Source organism: Cydia fagiglandana, chromosome 8 (genome assembly GCF_963556715.1).
Source record: "Cydia fagiglandana chromosome 8, ilCydFagi1.1, whole genome shotgun sequence".
Lineage (NCBI taxonomy): Eukaryota > Metazoa > Arthropoda > Insecta > Lepidoptera > Tortricidae > Cydia > Cydia fagiglandana.
In genome coordinates, this window is record NC_085939.1 from 8,982,013 (window position 1) to 8,999,754 (window position 17,742).

Below are 17,742 nucleotides of genomic sequence, written 5' to 3' on the forward strand. Positions count from 1 at the left end.
CTAACCATGTGGTTTGAAATAATCATTATGTTTACACTTTTCTAGACTCAAAGAAGAAAAGGAAACAAAGGATAAAGAGTTAAAGGAGTTGTCCCAGCACTGTGAAACTCTGAAAAAAGAACTTGAATCGCTCACTGAAGACAAGAAAGAGCGCCAGCAACAATTTCAAGATTTGAAAGAAGCGAAGGAATCTTTAGAGGTAAATTATTTTCGATGAATGTTTTCCAGCGAGGGGTCCGCTCGTTATGAAGGATTCAGAAAACCATTTGAGTATGGTTTTTTCAAATGGTTTTCTGAATCCATCATATCTCGCTATTTTTGCTGCTTTTCGCATACCTCACGGTGGAACACGTTTAGATATGAATAGGATGGGTTTGGGTCCATTTGGGCTATGTCTAAGTCATTTACACTATAGTAGTTAATTATAGTATCGCATCGTACAACGTTTTACAGCACATATAGCCCTCAAAATTTTGAGGTGTCTATTTAAAGCACTCCCTTCGGTCATGTTTTCATTGAGAATTTCCTACTTTCCGCACTTGTATCGTAATCAACTATTAAAATACTCTGTTTTCAATAGTATTATACAGGGCGTCCCACGGCGATGCCACATGGAGGGAAAGTACCTTAAATATCATAGATAGCATATTTTGCTGAAAGAAGACTTCATTTTATTTTTAAAACTTAGTAAAGTTGCATTCATACTTTTTTAATTTTTTTTGAAAAAAAATGTATGGAAAAAAATTATCGCGTCATTGGAGGAAAAGTACCTTAATTATTGTAAATGAACATCTTACTGAAAGAAGACATTATTTCGATTTAAAAAAACAAGTTGAATTGCATTTTACATAATTTCATGGTTAAACCGGGAATCGAACCCGCTACACGAGAAAAAAAAAACCTTGTACCAAAAAAATAATTCTCACATTGAAGCCTTTCGATCGGTATGACAAAGCTACAAGGTATTTTTGTATATCTCTATTTCCCTGAATGTTCTGAGTATAATAATAAAGTATTGAATATTTTTCCTGTAGCGACGCGTCATCGAGTTGGAGAGCTGTGTGGAGTCTGCGCGGGCGCGAGGGTCGCTGGGCGGCACGGGCGACGCGCGCCGCCGGCGCCAGAGCCTGCTCGACTCCAAGCGGGTCATCGATGACAAAGAACCAGGTGGGTTGGACTTCAAATTATCCAAGTCCTACATACGCATACCTCGAATACTAGGTACTTCCGGATATACCTCGGACACTCGTCGATATCATCACACGGGTCTCTATTGTTTCCCAAATGGTTTTAAGTCATAATGTATTGTTTGTCCGAATTTTCGTTAGTCATAATTGTTTTTTCTCTGAAACGCGTAACTTTTCAGGATTGCCATAAAACAAACCTAACCTATCTATAGAATAAACTTACGAAAATCCTGAAAAGTTAGCGGTTTCAGTTTTATGACTAACGATAATATGCCAAAAAATACATTATGAGATTATGACTTAAAACTTTATGGGAAACAAAGGGACCCCATCATCACACATTCACGCACTTGTATGGAATCCATTTGGTACGTTATCGAATTGAACTTGATTACGAAAGTGTGTATAATTTAACCACTGAAATGGACTCGCTAAGTCCGAGCATCAGCCGCGTCTAGTTCAATATGGGTTATGATTTATAACTGATATTTTGCTCTAATGTTTCAGACCACAAGAAAATGGAAGCCTACTTCAGTACGCAGGAGAAGCCTGACGACATGTTTATGGACGTGGATGACCATTCCAACCGCAGCACTCCTGCTAGAAATAGGAGGTAAATTTATAAGAATTTTATTTCAAAATTTATTTAGACATATTTCACTATGGACAAAAACTAAGATAAACGTTTGTTTGCAGATCTGACAGCTTCCAATCTCGACAGGACGAGGTAAGTAGCAATAATACGGCTATGTACTACACATATCGGTGTAACATGAGGAAACCGAATAATTTTAACCACGCATTTCCGAGGTCAAAAGAAGGTAAAATGTAATGCGAGTTTAGGTCAATTTCGCCAAAAAAAATTTTTTGTTTTTTGTGTTTTCAATTTTTTTAATGTATTTGAACATAAAAAATAAATGTTATTGGTAAACTTGTCACTTAAAATAGATTTTTACATTTTTTTTTTCGTAAAACCTACTTTTTGCAAAGTGTTACTTGTCACTTTTTGACATCTATCAATAAGGATATTTAGACTACGTCCCATAGCAGCAACATCACCATCAAAAAGTCCTTTTAAACTATGTAACAATAATAACTTGTTTTTTTTTTTAAATTAATATTATCTCTGAAACTAGGCGAATTTCAAAAAAGTTTATAGGACATTTTTGTCTCTAAATATGATCAGGAATACGCTGTTAAAATTATTCGGTTTCCTCATGTTACACCGTGTATAAGAAGATATCTTGAATATTCTCGATCTTATAGTAGTTCTAGTATCGTCACGTTCGACGTTAAAACTGCTCATCCCTTCTGACTATCGTGCGACATAAAATAGTAGCTAAATTAAATAAACTGGAACTAAAAAAAATCCATGTTAATTTGTACATGGACTTATAGTCCTGCAGCGCTGGCTATATTTTGAGCCCTAACTTAAAGTAATATTAAAGTCAAATTTTTTTTCGCTTACGAATGCTGTTTTATGATGTTAATCTTACATTTTGTTTTGTGTCACAGATATTATTTGCTTTTTAAGTTATTTAATAATTTGTGGTAATTATTTTTATTTTGAATTATTTTGGAGAAAAGAATATTCGAGAGAAAACATGTAACTGTGTCGCATTTAGGATACTTTTTTTAATGTGAAAACATAGTTTGTGTCAATTACGTCCATTGCAATCGGATACTATGTCATACTATTCAAAATGACTCAAAAAATAATTAAAGTTAAAATAAATTGCTGACGTCGCATTTAATCGTATCAATATGTACATTACATGTTTTTGTGTCTTATTGAGGCACAGCTTCATAAGATTTTTGATAATTTTGTTCTAACAGGCTATTACCATAACAAAAGAATATTAAGGTTACTAGAGTTCACACCTTATTAATATAAAAGGCGGGATAAATAAGAAATATGAATTTGTGTCAGTTTCATCCATTGCATAAACAAATAATTCAAAAATAATGTTCGCGTTCATACGACGTTAGCGGGTGGCTCTTAACGGGCAACGCGGGCCATGCACGGGGAGCGGGCGCGGCGGGCGCGGCGCGACCTTGGCGTGGCGGCGGGTAAGGGCCTCTCTCTAAAAACCACACGTTGCGTACGCAACGCATGTTTACTTCGCCTGCGCGCCAAATTAACGCAACTTATGCAAAGTTATACTACTACAAAGAGAACTTATAGATATTGTACATTATGTCACCATTTAGCAAAATAACTGTAAGTGTGTAAGTAAGAAAGAGAATTAAGATTAAGGTCTGTTTATATCTATACACATTGAGACTGTGAAATTCCTCTTTGACATTCGTTACGTAATGTTGATTAACAAATATGCGACATATCCATCCTGAGGGCCTACCGCGAACATCGCAATTCGCAAATTGCGGACATCTTTCTCTGTCACTTTTATTACGTCTAATTGGAGTAAAAGAGAAAGAGTTCGCAATTTACAAACTTTAGTGTTCACGGTTACGCATCATATACTTGTGACAATGACAGGGAAAAGGTACCATTTGAGTAAAATTTGCTTATTAATGCCGTGACTTGAGGTAACTTTCATTCTTTGATAAAAATATTACTTCTTGAACTTAATTTATATTAATGTTATTAATATTTTGATTTCTATATCTAATTATCTAATCAAGGCTAACTTCAATATATCTTAATTATATGGACTAATAAATTTTAATATAAACATTTTTTTTTTCATTATAAATAGCACAAACCAGTCTTTCCATACTTAACGTAAATTATGCACATTATTTTTTTAATGTATTTTTTTGTTCTTAGCATTTTTTTACAATAGATATTATTAATTACACGTATTGAGGTTATTTAAAGCCTGTTTATTCTTATGTTTTGAATACATTTACCTTAAATAATAATTACCAACACTTTTGATAGTTCAAGCTTCTTGGATAATACCTTTGGGTTCAATTGGCGTAAAGGACATTTTGGCGAAAATAAGTTATATCCACTACCGTAGCCTCAAAGGGCTTAACTGACAAAACGCGATTTTCCAGGAGAGCCAAAAATCAGTTTTGTTTGAGGAAAAAAATCAGACCTTTTTTGTTTGTTTGAATAAACTAATGCCTGTATGTGGCTTATTCCTAACTTTTTGAGGTCTTTTAAACTGATTTCTTGAACTTACAATACAATGCTTATTAACGAAAATAGAATGTCCGTTACGCCAAAAAACACGACTGTTTTTAAGAAGGGCGTCCCTTACGTCTCTTCATTATTGTTTATCTTATTAGAAAAAGGGCGTAATGTCCTAAACTTTAAACTGTTTTATTAGCATTTGGCGTAAATCCAATAATTTTGATGCAATATTGCTACTACTTGCATTTAGGGAACACTATACTTCTAAGTACTTACTACAATTTACATTTTTGTTCCGAAAAAATATAGAGTTAAGTTAAGTTTTTCCACATTTTTGTTATTTTGAATACTTAAACGTGGAAAAGGTCGTTTTCTTAGCCACTAAAACAATGTTCTATTTATTTGTTTAGGTATATTACTTCAACAGAATCACTGCTGTCCTACCATTGATGTATATATTGATATACAACAATTTCTAACAAATTAATTTAACTATAGAAAGTATTATGCGTTATTTCTGTTTGTAATGTTAATTAGATTATAAATTTTACTTTTACATACTAAAATACTATTAGATACAATAGTAGTTTAGAAATTTCATATGCTTATTCAGTAAAACTTAATGAATATGATCGCATATTTATGACATTACATTAGAGTAGAAAAAGGCCAGGCTTACGTACTTCTATGGATTTAAATGCAAACGTTAATTTAACTAAACAGTAACTTTCATAAGGGTAATCCTGTAAATTAGGGTTTAAACAAAAAAGTATTAATGATACGTTTTAATCAATAGGTATGACCCAGTCACAAACAAAACTAAAAGTTATCAGTCTTACCTTAATTAAACGCCATAATTATCATTTGAATATAGTCATGTTTTATTATTTTCATAAAACTGATGAAAAAGTACCCACTAGTTCAGTTTAAATTGTCAAAATTTAGTAACCCTATAAATAAAGCAATGAGCACATGAGCAGGTAATGCAAGTACCTACTTAATAAAAAAAATCACAAGGATATAGGGAAGTATAACTAGCTCATCCCACTTAAACACAAAAAAAACTGGTCAAGTGCGAGTCGGACTCGCGTTTCAAGGGTTCCGTACATCACACAATTTTCAAACAAATTTTTTGTACGTGTAACGTGACGTGAGTGAAACGCCATGAAAAACCCGAATGAGTCAATCAAGTTTTCTACACATGTAACATGAAGTTTTCTGGCGTGGTGGCTTATATATCTGCAAATATGCAAAGTAGCTTCTAGATAGGAAATTAAATGCCGAACAATAGTACAAGTGTCTAAATGCGAAGACTGAAGACCGAGCTCCGCGTAGGGCTGAAACTCGGGTCGCGCTTCCTACAACTTCCGCAAGTGTTTTAAAAGCGAAGGCCGAAGAGAGATAATACCTACAGGGTGGCGAAAAAATAAGTACATTCCCGTAACCAGGGAAGTATTGGGATTATACCTACCTACTGAGCAACATTTACTATGGGACCCGAAATCGCGAAAAGAAATGTATCCTCCCATAGAAAACGGACCAGTCAAAACGTATGAAACAGCCAAATTTTTCTTTGCGATTTCGGGGTTGCACGTCGGCAACGGAAATACACTTAGTTTATTTTTTGGCTACCATGTATAGTGCTTTTTAAAACACGTGACAATACCTAGTAACCTAATCAATCAGTACTACAAGTAACATTGCGGCTGTGTGCCAGATACAGCTTAGTCGCATTTTTTATCTTAAGTCCGACTCACGCTTGAAGCTAAAGGCACGTCTCTTCGGGACGCTTCGGGTCTTCGGCCTTATGCGGATTTCGGCCTAGGGCCTCCGCAATAGCTGCCTAGAACTCTAATACATCACGTTTCACTTAAACCATTGCGGCTGTGGCCCTAAAAAACCTAAACCGCATTTTTGTTCTTAAATCCGACTCACGCTGGACTCTAGATTTCTAATAGGTTTTCCTGTCATCTTTAAGAAAAGGACTATTTTGTGTATTTTTTTCAGAGTTTTAGACTTAGTAGTTTCGGAGATAGAGGGGGGGAATGGTCATTTTTTGTCTATTTTCTTGAATAACTTCTAGAATTTTTATCGTAAATTTATAAAAAAAATATATTTGAGATTCTCACAATGAGCTCTTTCGTTTGATATGTAACACGACATAGTTTGCAAAAACGAAATGGGTTACCCCCCAAAAGTAGCCCCTATGTTTAAAATTCATTTGTTGACGTTACATATCCGTCTTTGGGTCACGGACTTACATATGTGTACCAAATTTCAACTAAATTGGTCCAGTAGTTTCGGAGCAAATTGGCTGTGACAGACGGACGGACAGACAGACGCACGAGTGATCCTATAAGGGTTCCGTTTTTTCCTTTTGAGGTACGGAACCCTAAAAACAACAATTATAAACCCGAAATTATACATAGTATGGGGGCGTATCTCGTACATTGAATTATCTAACACTCGTGTAAACATCAATTAGTTGTGGGCGTAACGTACATTTAGCACTCAAAAAGCGCAAAGAGGCGTAACGGACAAAAAATTACCACATATTTATTTAATAAAATTTCCGATGCAATAGACATCCACGCAAATCGTACACAAAGTTGGGAGTTACGCCAAAATGTCTCACAATTTTTTTTTGAATTGGCAGATACGGCCAAATGCTTTGGAAAATTGTGTTCAAGCATTGATTTTTCAGTGCTTAACGGACATTTTTTTCAAGTTATCGAGACGTTAAATAATACTATTCGATAGAAAAAAAAATACTGAGTATAACTGCATTTTCGCAATTTTGTCCCTTACACCCTTTGAGCCTACGGTAGTCGTTATATACAGTTTTGTTCAGAATTCCAAGCGCTTCCGTTCGATATCTCTTAAAAAGTTGCCTTTACGACCCAAGTTTTGCACTATGAGCTTGCAAAAACAGCTTATCTCAATGGTAAATTACCAGTTATAAATTAGAAATATGGATATTATCGTAAAGGTTACCGCTATAAATATTGTTGTAAATGACTTACATGTGTTTTGTCGTCCTTTAAGCCCTTCATTTGTCTTGATGATTTTTCATATCGTATCTCGTATGGTCAATATGGTCGTAAAGGACATATTATACTACATATTGATATTATTTTACTTGCCCTTTATTTTCGTCCCTTTTGCGGAGGAAACTGCGGGCTGCTGGGGTGCTGACGCGAAACAATTTGTGCGTGACATAGGCAAAAGGGAGAGGATCCCCACACTGAATCTTTTCTGGTGCAGAGGCTGTTCATAGCCGTCCAGCGGGGTAATGCCGTGAGTATTATGGGCACTTTTGCACCGGAAGCGATAAAGAACGGATTTGACTAATAGTTACTGTGTAATTATTTTTAAGATGTAAAATTCCTATGTATGAAAATTTTAATAAACAAAGTTCTTAGGATTTTAGATACTATACTATTATAACTCTAATCGGGATATACCTGGCATAATCAACTACCGTTTGATACATTTTTAAGCTTCGTAACAGTAAATTATGCTGAGAAAAGTTAACATGTGTACCGTGACTGGTAACTAATACACCCCGAATTTGGAATAAAATAGTCTGATAACGTCTCTTACGTCCCCCTAATAAACAAGATTCACTAAATTATCAAAAATTTCATGGGCGTAAAGGGCATTCATAGTGTTTTTGACCAATTTTAAAGGAAATTAACTTCTTTCGTATTTAATTTATAGATATGATTGCTAATTCAGGTTAAAGAGACTAACATTTTGAGTACTTTTCCAATACACATCAAAAACATAGCTCGATAAACCACAAATATATATTATAAACATTTTAAAAAAATGCAATTTTTCGCGTCTCCTGAAAAATAGCATTTTGTCCTTTACGCCAATTGAACCAAAAGGTATCGTAATAATATATATTACTAAAATTAATAAAATCAGTCTTTATATTAAGCGCTGGTGGCCTAGCGGTAAGAGCGTGCGACTTGCAATCCGGAGGTCGCAGGTTCAAACCCCGGCTCGTACCAATGAGTTTTCGGAACTTATGTACGAAATATCATTTGATATTTACTAGTCGCTTTTCGGTGAAGGAAAACATCGTGAGGAAACCGGACTAATCCCAATAAGGCCTAGTTTCCCCTCTGGGTTGGAAGGTCAGATGGCAGTCGCTTTCGTAAAAACTAGCGCCTATGTCAAATCATGGGATTAGTTGTCAAGCGGACCCCAGGCTCCTATGTGAGCCGTGGCAAAATGCCGGGATAACGCGAGGAAGAAGAAGAAGTCTTTATATTATGTATCAACTAGGTACATATTATAGTTGCACATGCAAGTGCAAATATTTTCATTGCCTTCAATTCATGCTATGTTGTGGGGGGCGTGGCTAACGATAATCGCAAGCCAACATTTTTTCTCATAATTATACCAACCCGATGGAGCCCGTAATATCACCAAAATAATTAAAACAATTATATTCTGCTCCTCAAACGAACATACTTTTTTTTTCAATAACTTTTATAATTTATGAAGTCTTGTATTCAATGTACATCATCATCATTATAATTGACGTTGCTTGCCAGGCTTTATACATCACAAAATTAGCAATACATTGCGTCTTAAAATAATCTTAAAAAGTGTTCTAAATATCGAATAAAAGTTATTTTTAAAAGTCGCTGATATGACATTCTCATTCAAAATAGGTAGGTACTTTGTCGTTTACCATAAAGACGAAACTTTATTGTATCTTTATACAAATAACCTGTCAGAGAGTCCTTATGGCAAGGATAAAGTGGTACCTTTTGATTGCGAACTTCACGAATGTTGGTCAGTATGAGGAGCGTATGAAAAGATGCCTCAGAATGAAATAAATACACTGTAATGGCTCCTCTACACGACGGGCCAATGCCGGCCACTCCAAGGGACGCATTTATGCGTTAGAGGGAGCAAGTGATATTGCTATCTCATTCTACCGCATGGCTGCGTTCCTTGGAGTGGCCGGCATTGGCCCATCGGATAGAGAAGCCATAATGTCCATCTAACAAGCCTCGGAGTAATTAACAATGGAGCCGCCATTAACAGGCGTTCCTCTCTGTCGAAAATAGGCGGCCAATGGTCAACCACATGTCAACCATATGTATGGACTGACGTTTATCTGACATGACGTACCTATACATTTGATGTGCCCCTCCCCCGCAAAAAACGGCAGTATTTTGTACCGAAAATTTTAGACATGGCGTCTCCATTGTTAAATACTCCGAGTAACAAGCACCCTACCCGCGTAGGTAGCCTTCCCCGCGTACGCCGTTCATGCAAAGTTTTATTTTGCCAAATAGTAAAAAACCGTGGTTGAAAATGACCCAAATTATGAATGTTGTCTCGATGTGGCATTATAATAATGTAGACGTAAACTTAATAACATGAATTTTTTTTTGTGGCAGATACTTGTTTTTTATAAGAAAAAAAAATATTAAAAATAAAAGCGGTGGATGAATTTGACACACATTTGTTTGAATAACATATTATAATATCCTGTGAAGTACAACACTTCACTTACCGACTATAATTTTATTTTAGGCATTTTAGGTTCACTATTAGGTATTTATTAAATGTCATTATACCCGTGGATGAAAATGACACAAAATGCGTGTATATGTCGGAAGCCACTTCGCTTTTACAGGGAAACAAAGAATTTCATCTCGAATATTGTTTTTACCGAATGCTGTTTAAAAAAAGAAATACCTAAATTTCTATCTAAGCAAATACCTAGGATGACACAAATTATTATTATTAGGTTTAGTATGTGGTCTGGAAACTATATGTAAAAAATAAGCAACATTAATAATCTTATAACTTCAAAAGTTATTGCTATCGGACTATTACTCTAAATAAGTGTACACTACACATCAACATATCTAAAAATAAGTTGCATATTTCAGGGCGAGGAGTTACCGCGGCCGTCCAGCGCGCAGGAGCGGCGCCGGCGCCGCCAGAGCCTGCACGACATGCACCGCACCACGCACATTGATATACAAGGTTTTTTTTATTAGCATTTACGTATATAACGAAACTAGCTAGTTTAAAGTGGGAAGAAGTGGCTGCATGTCGCACAGAACCGTGACGGATGTCGTAAAATGAAGGAGGTCTACTCGTACACCCGAAGGGTAGAGAAGGGCTAAAGAGAAAAAGAGAGAGAGGTATATAATACATATATTATGTCATAATTAGGAACTTTTGGAGATACTTAGTTTACAAGATCGTGTGAAGTTATCGAGTTCAAATAAATATAATAAGTATTTTGTCTTAAAGCTATGACTATGACAAAAATAGTTTTTTTTTTATTTATTCAAGCCAATCAAAATATACGGTCGTTTATGCTAATATTTCATGCCTAACCCACATGAATTATATCATAACCTTATGTTTTTTTATGCCTTTATTAAGGGCTCCCCCACGCCAATGACCTTCGATCTGAATCCCTTAGTTTTCTAATGTTTTTTGTAGCTTATTATATTAATAGCAACGGCTTTAAGCAATATAGTATCCCATATTTACTTCAAAGTTCATTGTCTTCGAGATATTTGGCATGATAGTTGAACAATTTTAGGCTAAAAAACTGTTTTTCTGGCCATAACTTTGGTGTTAATTAGTTTATAATTAAAACCTTGGACACGTTTTTCGGGACGTCAAAGACGAACCCAAATATGTAAATTTCGTACATGTAAGATCTTTCACTGCAAACTAGATACGAAAAAAGTGTTTCTTTAGTTTAAAAAATTCATAAAAAAATAAGTAATCATTTTTTTCAAAATCCGGTGGACAAAACTGGAGATAAAAGATTGAAAAACAGATATCCGTTTGTCTTACAATTCTATCTATAGTGCAAAAAAAGAGTTACGATTCAAAACTTGTCAAAAATCGATGGAAACCTCAGGTATCCCCTTAACTTACTTTTCCAGAACCCATGAAACCGCTGAATGAGCTCAAGGCCAACGGCGGCGATCATGACAGGTAAGAAATGAATCACACCAATACGTTGATGCACCATTTTAAATGTAACTAACAGCACTTCAACTAACAAAAACAACGGACAAACTTTACGATGTTGTGCTGTATATAATAATCAAGGAGCTGACCCCGAAGAATTAAAGTAATAAAACAATTCGTTAATTACCAAAATACAAAAATAATACAGCATTCTTCTTCTTAGTCGGTACACTCTTGCCAGAGTGGTCGTGGTCATCATTGTAAATCTCGATGAGTGATGATCTTGCTAATACGGCGCCATTCGTCGCGGACTGCAGCTTTCCGGGTACATTCGTAAACCGAGCACTTAGTTGCGGTCTTTATCTGGTCTGTCCATCTCATTGGTGATCTACCACGTGGCCTGGTGCCTTCGACCTTTCCCTGCACTACGAGGCGCTCTATGGAGTCATTACCACGACGAGAAATATGGCCGAAGAAGGTCAGGATGCGTGACTCCACTGTGGTTGATAGGCGCTGTCTGATGCCAAGTTCTTTTAATATGGAGTCATTTGTACGAAACTCTGTCCACGATACTCCGAGCATCCCCAGCACCACATCTCCAACGCGTCAACTCTCTTCTTCTCGGTTTCACGAAGGGTCCATGTCTCCGACGCATAAAGGAAAATGGGGAATATTAGGCAGTAAACGAGTCTGGTTTTCGTGGCCTTGGTAATGTTCCTATTACCCCAAATCTTTTTCATTTTGTCCATAGCAGACCTAGTAATCGCCATGCGCCGCTTGATTTCATCTATGCACCCGCCTTCGTTGGATATTAACGCCCCAAGGTAAACATATGATTGGACAACCTCACAATTTCCTATGTGTGTGATCCCTGGTAAGTTGTTATTGACGCGGTCGACAATCATCATTTTGGTTTTTGTGCGATTGATTTTCAATCCAAATTCACGGCTTGTAGCTTCCATATTATGCAGCAGATCTTCCATATGACGAGCACTAGTTGCGAATAAGGTCGTGATATCCGCATAACGTAAGTTGGAGATCCTTCTACCGCCAATTACGACCCCGTCCGGCCAATCTTCCAAGGCAATTCTCATTATAATCTCTGTATAAATGTTGAATAGTAGAGGCGAAATTATACAACCTTGGCGTACTCCTGCATCAGGGTGGAAATCACTCGACAGCGTTTCATCCGTTCTAACTGATGCTGTTCCGCTCTCGTATAGATGCCTGAGTAAGTGTACAAGGTGTTTTGGTGTGCCCATATCCAGCAAACATTTCCATAAGACTGGCCACTTCACCGAGTCGAACGCTTTCGAGAAGTCAACAAAGCAAATGTACGTAGGCTTGTTGAACTCTCGCGCTTTCTCGATGATCTGGCGTACAGTAAAAATTTGCTCGCGGGTGCCTTTTCCCTTTACAAAACCTGCCTGTTCAGGGGCAATTTCTTTCGAGAGGAAGATCTTAAGGCGCTCATTCAGAATGTGAAGTAGTATTTTACTTGCGTGAGATATTAAAGCAATGAGTCTATAATTACTGCACACTTTCGTGGAGCCTTTTTTATGATTATTTCATACACTGTATGTACCCATTCTTTTGGCCATGTACCCGTCTGCCAGATTTTATTGCATATAGTATAAAATATCTGCACTCCGTGATCTCCAGCAGCCTTAATTACTTCAATCGGGATTACATCGATACCAGTAGCTTTGCCAGTTTTCAGATGTTTGATTGCGGCACGTACCTCTTCTTTAAGAATGTCTGGTTCTAAATCATTCCCTGGGTCTGTTGATGGAAATTCGTGTGAGTTTGGATCTTGAAACAAGGCCTTACAATAAACCTTCCATGTTTCAGATATCTTATCTATTTCCGTAACTAGCTCACCATTAAGATTTTCTATAGCCCAGGTCTTCGATGATAGAGTCCTTGTTAGTGACCGGATCTTCTGATGGAGGTCTCTGGTTTCGTATTAGTCTGCATGGACTTCAACTTCTGCACAGATTTTCCGCAGATGATTATTTAGGTCTCGCCTGCACCCAGCTTGGATTTTAGCAGAGAGGTCATAAAATTTTTGGATATTAGCACCCATCGCTTTGAGTCTTCGTCTCTCCTCAACCAGCCTCAGAGTATCATCGCTCATCCAGTGTTGCCGCTTTGAAGTTGTCGAAGGTGTATTACACTCTTTAACTGCGTTTTCTAATAGGATTTTTGAACTGATCCACAGCTGATCTGAACTGGGCCCAGCTGACTTTGTATCAATCCATTGATCCCAATTTTTCTCAAGTATCGCTGTAAACTTAGTGTTATCCTTCACCTCCATCCTTCGTTGTTTATTTATCTTTCTAGCTGCTTTAAGTTTAATCTGCATCCTTGAGATCAGTAGCTGGTGATCTGATCCACAGTCGGCTCCGGGAAGAGTATACAGCATTAGCTTCTTATGAGCTATTTGTTAAAAAGTTAAAAGATTTTTTGATTGACCAGGCTTTTTACACGGTGAAAGAATTTTATTGTAAATTTAATGTAAAATGAATCTAGTATTCTTTTTTGACATTTGTATTTTTATTTTATTTTTTGTTAGTTTTATTGACGTTTGTTTATACCACTATTTTTGACATTGTATATATTATGTAATCTGATATTTGTATATATTCTTTTTTAATTTGTGTGGATTATGTATTTTGAATTTTATTGTGTACCTATTGTATATTTTGACATGTGTTTTTTGACATTAAAGATATTGAATTGAATTGAATTGAACTACATTAGCTTTCTCCGTAATACTACTACATGTCTTTACAGTGAAGTAGCATCGCTGAAAGAGCGTCTCCAGCTGTGCCAGCAAGAGTTAGAAGAGCTAAGAGAGAGGTATCGTGAAGTGGACGAAGAGTGCGAGATCTGCGCCGAGTACCTGCGAGAGAGGGACGAACAGTGCTCGCAGCTAAGCGCCAAGAATAAAGATTTACAGGTAAAATTAAACAGGAAATTTTAACTCTAATACGAGTATTATACTGCCCTTCTTTAGCGCCCCTTGCAACATCCCACTAATCCGGATTCTGGGGTTAACCGGTTACAACTAGAGTTACCATGGTTACCAGTACAATTTGACACTGATGTTAACGGTTTAACCACTTAACCCCGGGTTAGTGCGATAGTACAAGTGGTGCTAAGACAAATAGCGCTATTTCAAAAGAAATTCATTGCCAACTTATACTTTAGTTTCTATCGCTGATAAATCCATTTTCAAAATCATTTGTTATTGAGATAGCGCTATTTGACAGGAGGGGGGTATACAGGGTGAAATTTAAATCACTGGCCATATTCATTCCCGGCACTAGGTTACACTTAAGGAATCTATTAAGCGAAAAAAAGAGTACACCTTTTTTAAATTTTCATTTTTCAATTTTTAAATATTTTCCACGAGTCGTGGTCACCCTATTACCACAAATGTAAACAAACCTAATAGTAGGTTTTAACAACAACATCAGCAAAACCCTTATCTGACCTTCACTAAACCTTATAATCGTTGCAATAGGGTCCACCTAGTTAGTGTTGGCGATGGTAGGCAGGTTTATCAATTTCGAGGGTAGTCTAAACTAAACCATTCCGCGCTAGCGGTAAACATAACGGTAAGCATAAATGATTAGTCACTCGTCACTCGCCAACCTTAAAATAATAATCGCGCGCATACTAAGGTTAAAAAAAATGTTTTCGAACCGGGAATATTACGAAGTGGTACGGTGTTATTTATTAAGTGGTGAGTGTTTACGTGGTGCACAAAGATTATACGAAATGGAATCCGTTCCACGCCTTCGCAGACAAGGATTGAATCCAAGAGTACCATCTCGTGGGACTTTCGTTAATTGCGTCGATTTTTAATCAAATGTACGTAAGTTGATTCAATTTTTTAAATACGTCTGAATGCAAAGATTCCTGACCTAGTTTTTACTCATTGTTTTTAAGCCACGGACGTTTTGTTAATAATCATTAGTCAGAAATAACATTTTAGATTAAAAATGGGTTGCCTTTGCATTTTGACGGTTCTAAGCCCGTTAATATCAAAGGAAAAATTAGCAACTTATGTAGGTAATCTCGCTGCAATAGGGTTCATAATTGGTGACGCGACGCGAAACAGCGGGAGGGGCGGGGTGTCAATGACCTTAACTGATAAGAGAGAAGCGGGTGTAGTGGGTAATTGTCGGTTCACCATAACGTACGAGGTTTTTAGGACAACTTGATGATGAGTTATTTCGAAAAAAATGTACTGAGCGGTATTAAAAGAAAAAACACGTGTTTAATATTTTTTCGAGTTCTTTCGGTTGTTTCAATTTGGCCAGTGAATTAAATTTCACCCTGTATAGCTAATAAACACATTACCCTCCTTTGCGTCGCGCAGTCGGGTAAAAAGTCCCAGTAGTATCATTTGGAGTACAAAACTATCAATGACAGCAATTTTTTTTTATTTAACCGCTTCGGGCGCTAATTCGAATCAACCTTTTGGAACACTGTTCCAATGACTCTTAACCAACTGAGCTATCGATGCTTGCCAGAAGCGTGCGAATCTATCCATTCCTTCCTCGTTATTTCAGAGTGTCTTTTTAACCTCATAAGGCCCAATGTGCATTACAATGTACACTCTGTTTCAATCTAATTCGAACCTTTTCAAAAACTGGATAAAGTAGCATTTCGTTTGTTTCACTGTTTTCTAAAACAAATTAAAGTCACCCTAATATCTACTATACAACAAGGTTCAATTAAAAATAGAGGAACTTCGTATGGTGGGCCTTGCGAGGTTAAAATGAGGGCGTAATTACGATTGTACAAACAGAAATAATCTTAAGTCTTAACTGTCCATCGGTGGACCTTATGCCTTTTGTAATAAGGCTTACCGATGTACAGTTAACAGTGTGGGCGATGGTATGGCGGCAAACTCCGTGTGACTATTAATAATAATTATTTGCAGCAACAAATCGCCATGCTGAATGACAAGCTGCAGAACGCGAGTATCGTCCGCGGTCAAAAGGACGCGCAACGCAGTTTCTCGAACGCTTCAGTCAACACGGATGAAGGTAAACAGCAACACTCCTAACGCACACGCAGCCGGTGTGGCCGGCTTTAATATATTGGATGCTTTAATACAATAATTTATCTTTAGTAAGTAAATAAACTAGCTTACAGTAATGTTTCAAATGCAACTCGATTGTACAGACTGGGCGAACCTGCACTCTGTGGTGGTGGACCGAATGTCGTTCGACCGCGAAGTGGAGAAGAATAAGGCGCTGCAGCGCTCCGTAGACGAGCTGCGCTTCAAGAACGGCGAGCTGAAGGCGGCCATCGCCAAGACACACAAGGCCGTCGAGCGCGCCGCCGCCAACAAGGCCAACTTACAGTCAGTACTTGTCCCTCAAGTCACATCCTTAACGTTTTTGAACTAGGGATGGGCGAAATGTGTCAGTAGAAAGAAAAGAGTGATATATATCTTTCTATCACTGGGATATGTATCACTCTTTTATATCTTTATATCCGTATATATCAGTTGTCCCGCTCGCAACTGTATCGGCACTTGCTGACTATGCGTCATTTTATGAGTGTGTGTGTGTGTGTGAGAGAGAGAGAGAGTGTAGTAGTAGTAGCGAGCGAGAAATACTATACTTACTGTATCTACTTCTCGCGGAATATTTAGCTAATGACGCGTCCGAACCCGCCCGAACGACCGCTGTCGCTCTTTCGTGTTACTTCGGTCGTCGCGCGACCGACACATCGTTTATCGCTTTAGTAAATTGTTGCTGAGGGAGTGAGAGCTGTACGGATATACTGATACATTCGGATTCGTAAAGACAAGAAGAGTGATTCATGAAAAGAGAAAGATATATATATTTTTTTATCTATCACTCCTGAGTTACCCACCCCTGTTTTGAACGCCAGACGGCGAAGGAATATGCCGTGCCCCGGACGCCAGGCGATCGCGATTATTTAGGCGAAATTGAACTTTACGGAGTCCCGCGTAAGTCCCTATTGCATTGGCGAAGCTGACGGCCCTAGCCGTCGTTGGCGTCCTTCAAGACTTTCCGATGACGGCTGTGGCGGTCAAAAGGTTATAGACGGAGACCTAATAGTAGTTTATGTGACTGTTGCATAATGAAATGCTTTAAAAAACGATCGGTGGGTTTCTTGGTGAAAGTGGCCCTAAGGTTAGTACAGTCACCTGCAATAATATGTGACTTCTCACGGGTAAAGATACCTTATGGCGGTTGGCGCTTACGCTATTATTAACGTTGCTCCAATATGATTGCGGCGCTATGCGACGTAACCACCTGCCGCCATAAGGTACCTTTTGCCGTGGAACGTCACATATATTACTTAATGAAGGCCGCGAAAATATCTGACACGATATTATTATTTGTAGAACCGTAACCGCGTGTCACATATTTCTGCGGCCTTCGAAGAGTACCTTATTATTACAGGTGACTGACTGTACGTATTGTG

General features: G+C 37.5%; 1 protein-coding gene across 1 annotated transcript in view; it reads left to right on the top strand.

The window, feature by feature from the left end:
- The window catches only part of LOC134666581 (centromere-associated protein E-like), a 44,448-nt gene that overhangs the window by 15,882 nt on the left and 10,824 nt on the right, over positions 1 to 17,742 (top strand). Inside the window, exons 15-23 of the mRNA XM_063523782.1 lie at positions 46 to 199; positions 1,035 to 1,167; positions 1,695 to 1,800; positions 1,884 to 1,914; positions 10,215 to 10,311; positions 11,235 to 11,286; positions 14,059 to 14,224; positions 16,220 to 16,325; positions 16,465 to 16,645. Of these exons, the coding sequence (XP_063379852.1) occupies positions 46 to 199; positions 1,035 to 1,167; positions 1,695 to 1,800; positions 1,884 to 1,914; positions 10,215 to 10,311; positions 11,235 to 11,286; positions 14,059 to 14,224; positions 16,220 to 16,325; positions 16,465 to 16,645 (1,026 nt within the window). The remainder of the gene's footprint in view (positions 1 to 45; positions 200 to 1,034; positions 1,168 to 1,694; positions 1,801 to 1,883; positions 1,915 to 10,214; positions 10,312 to 11,234; positions 11,287 to 14,058; positions 14,225 to 16,219; positions 16,326 to 16,464; positions 16,646 to 17,742) is intronic.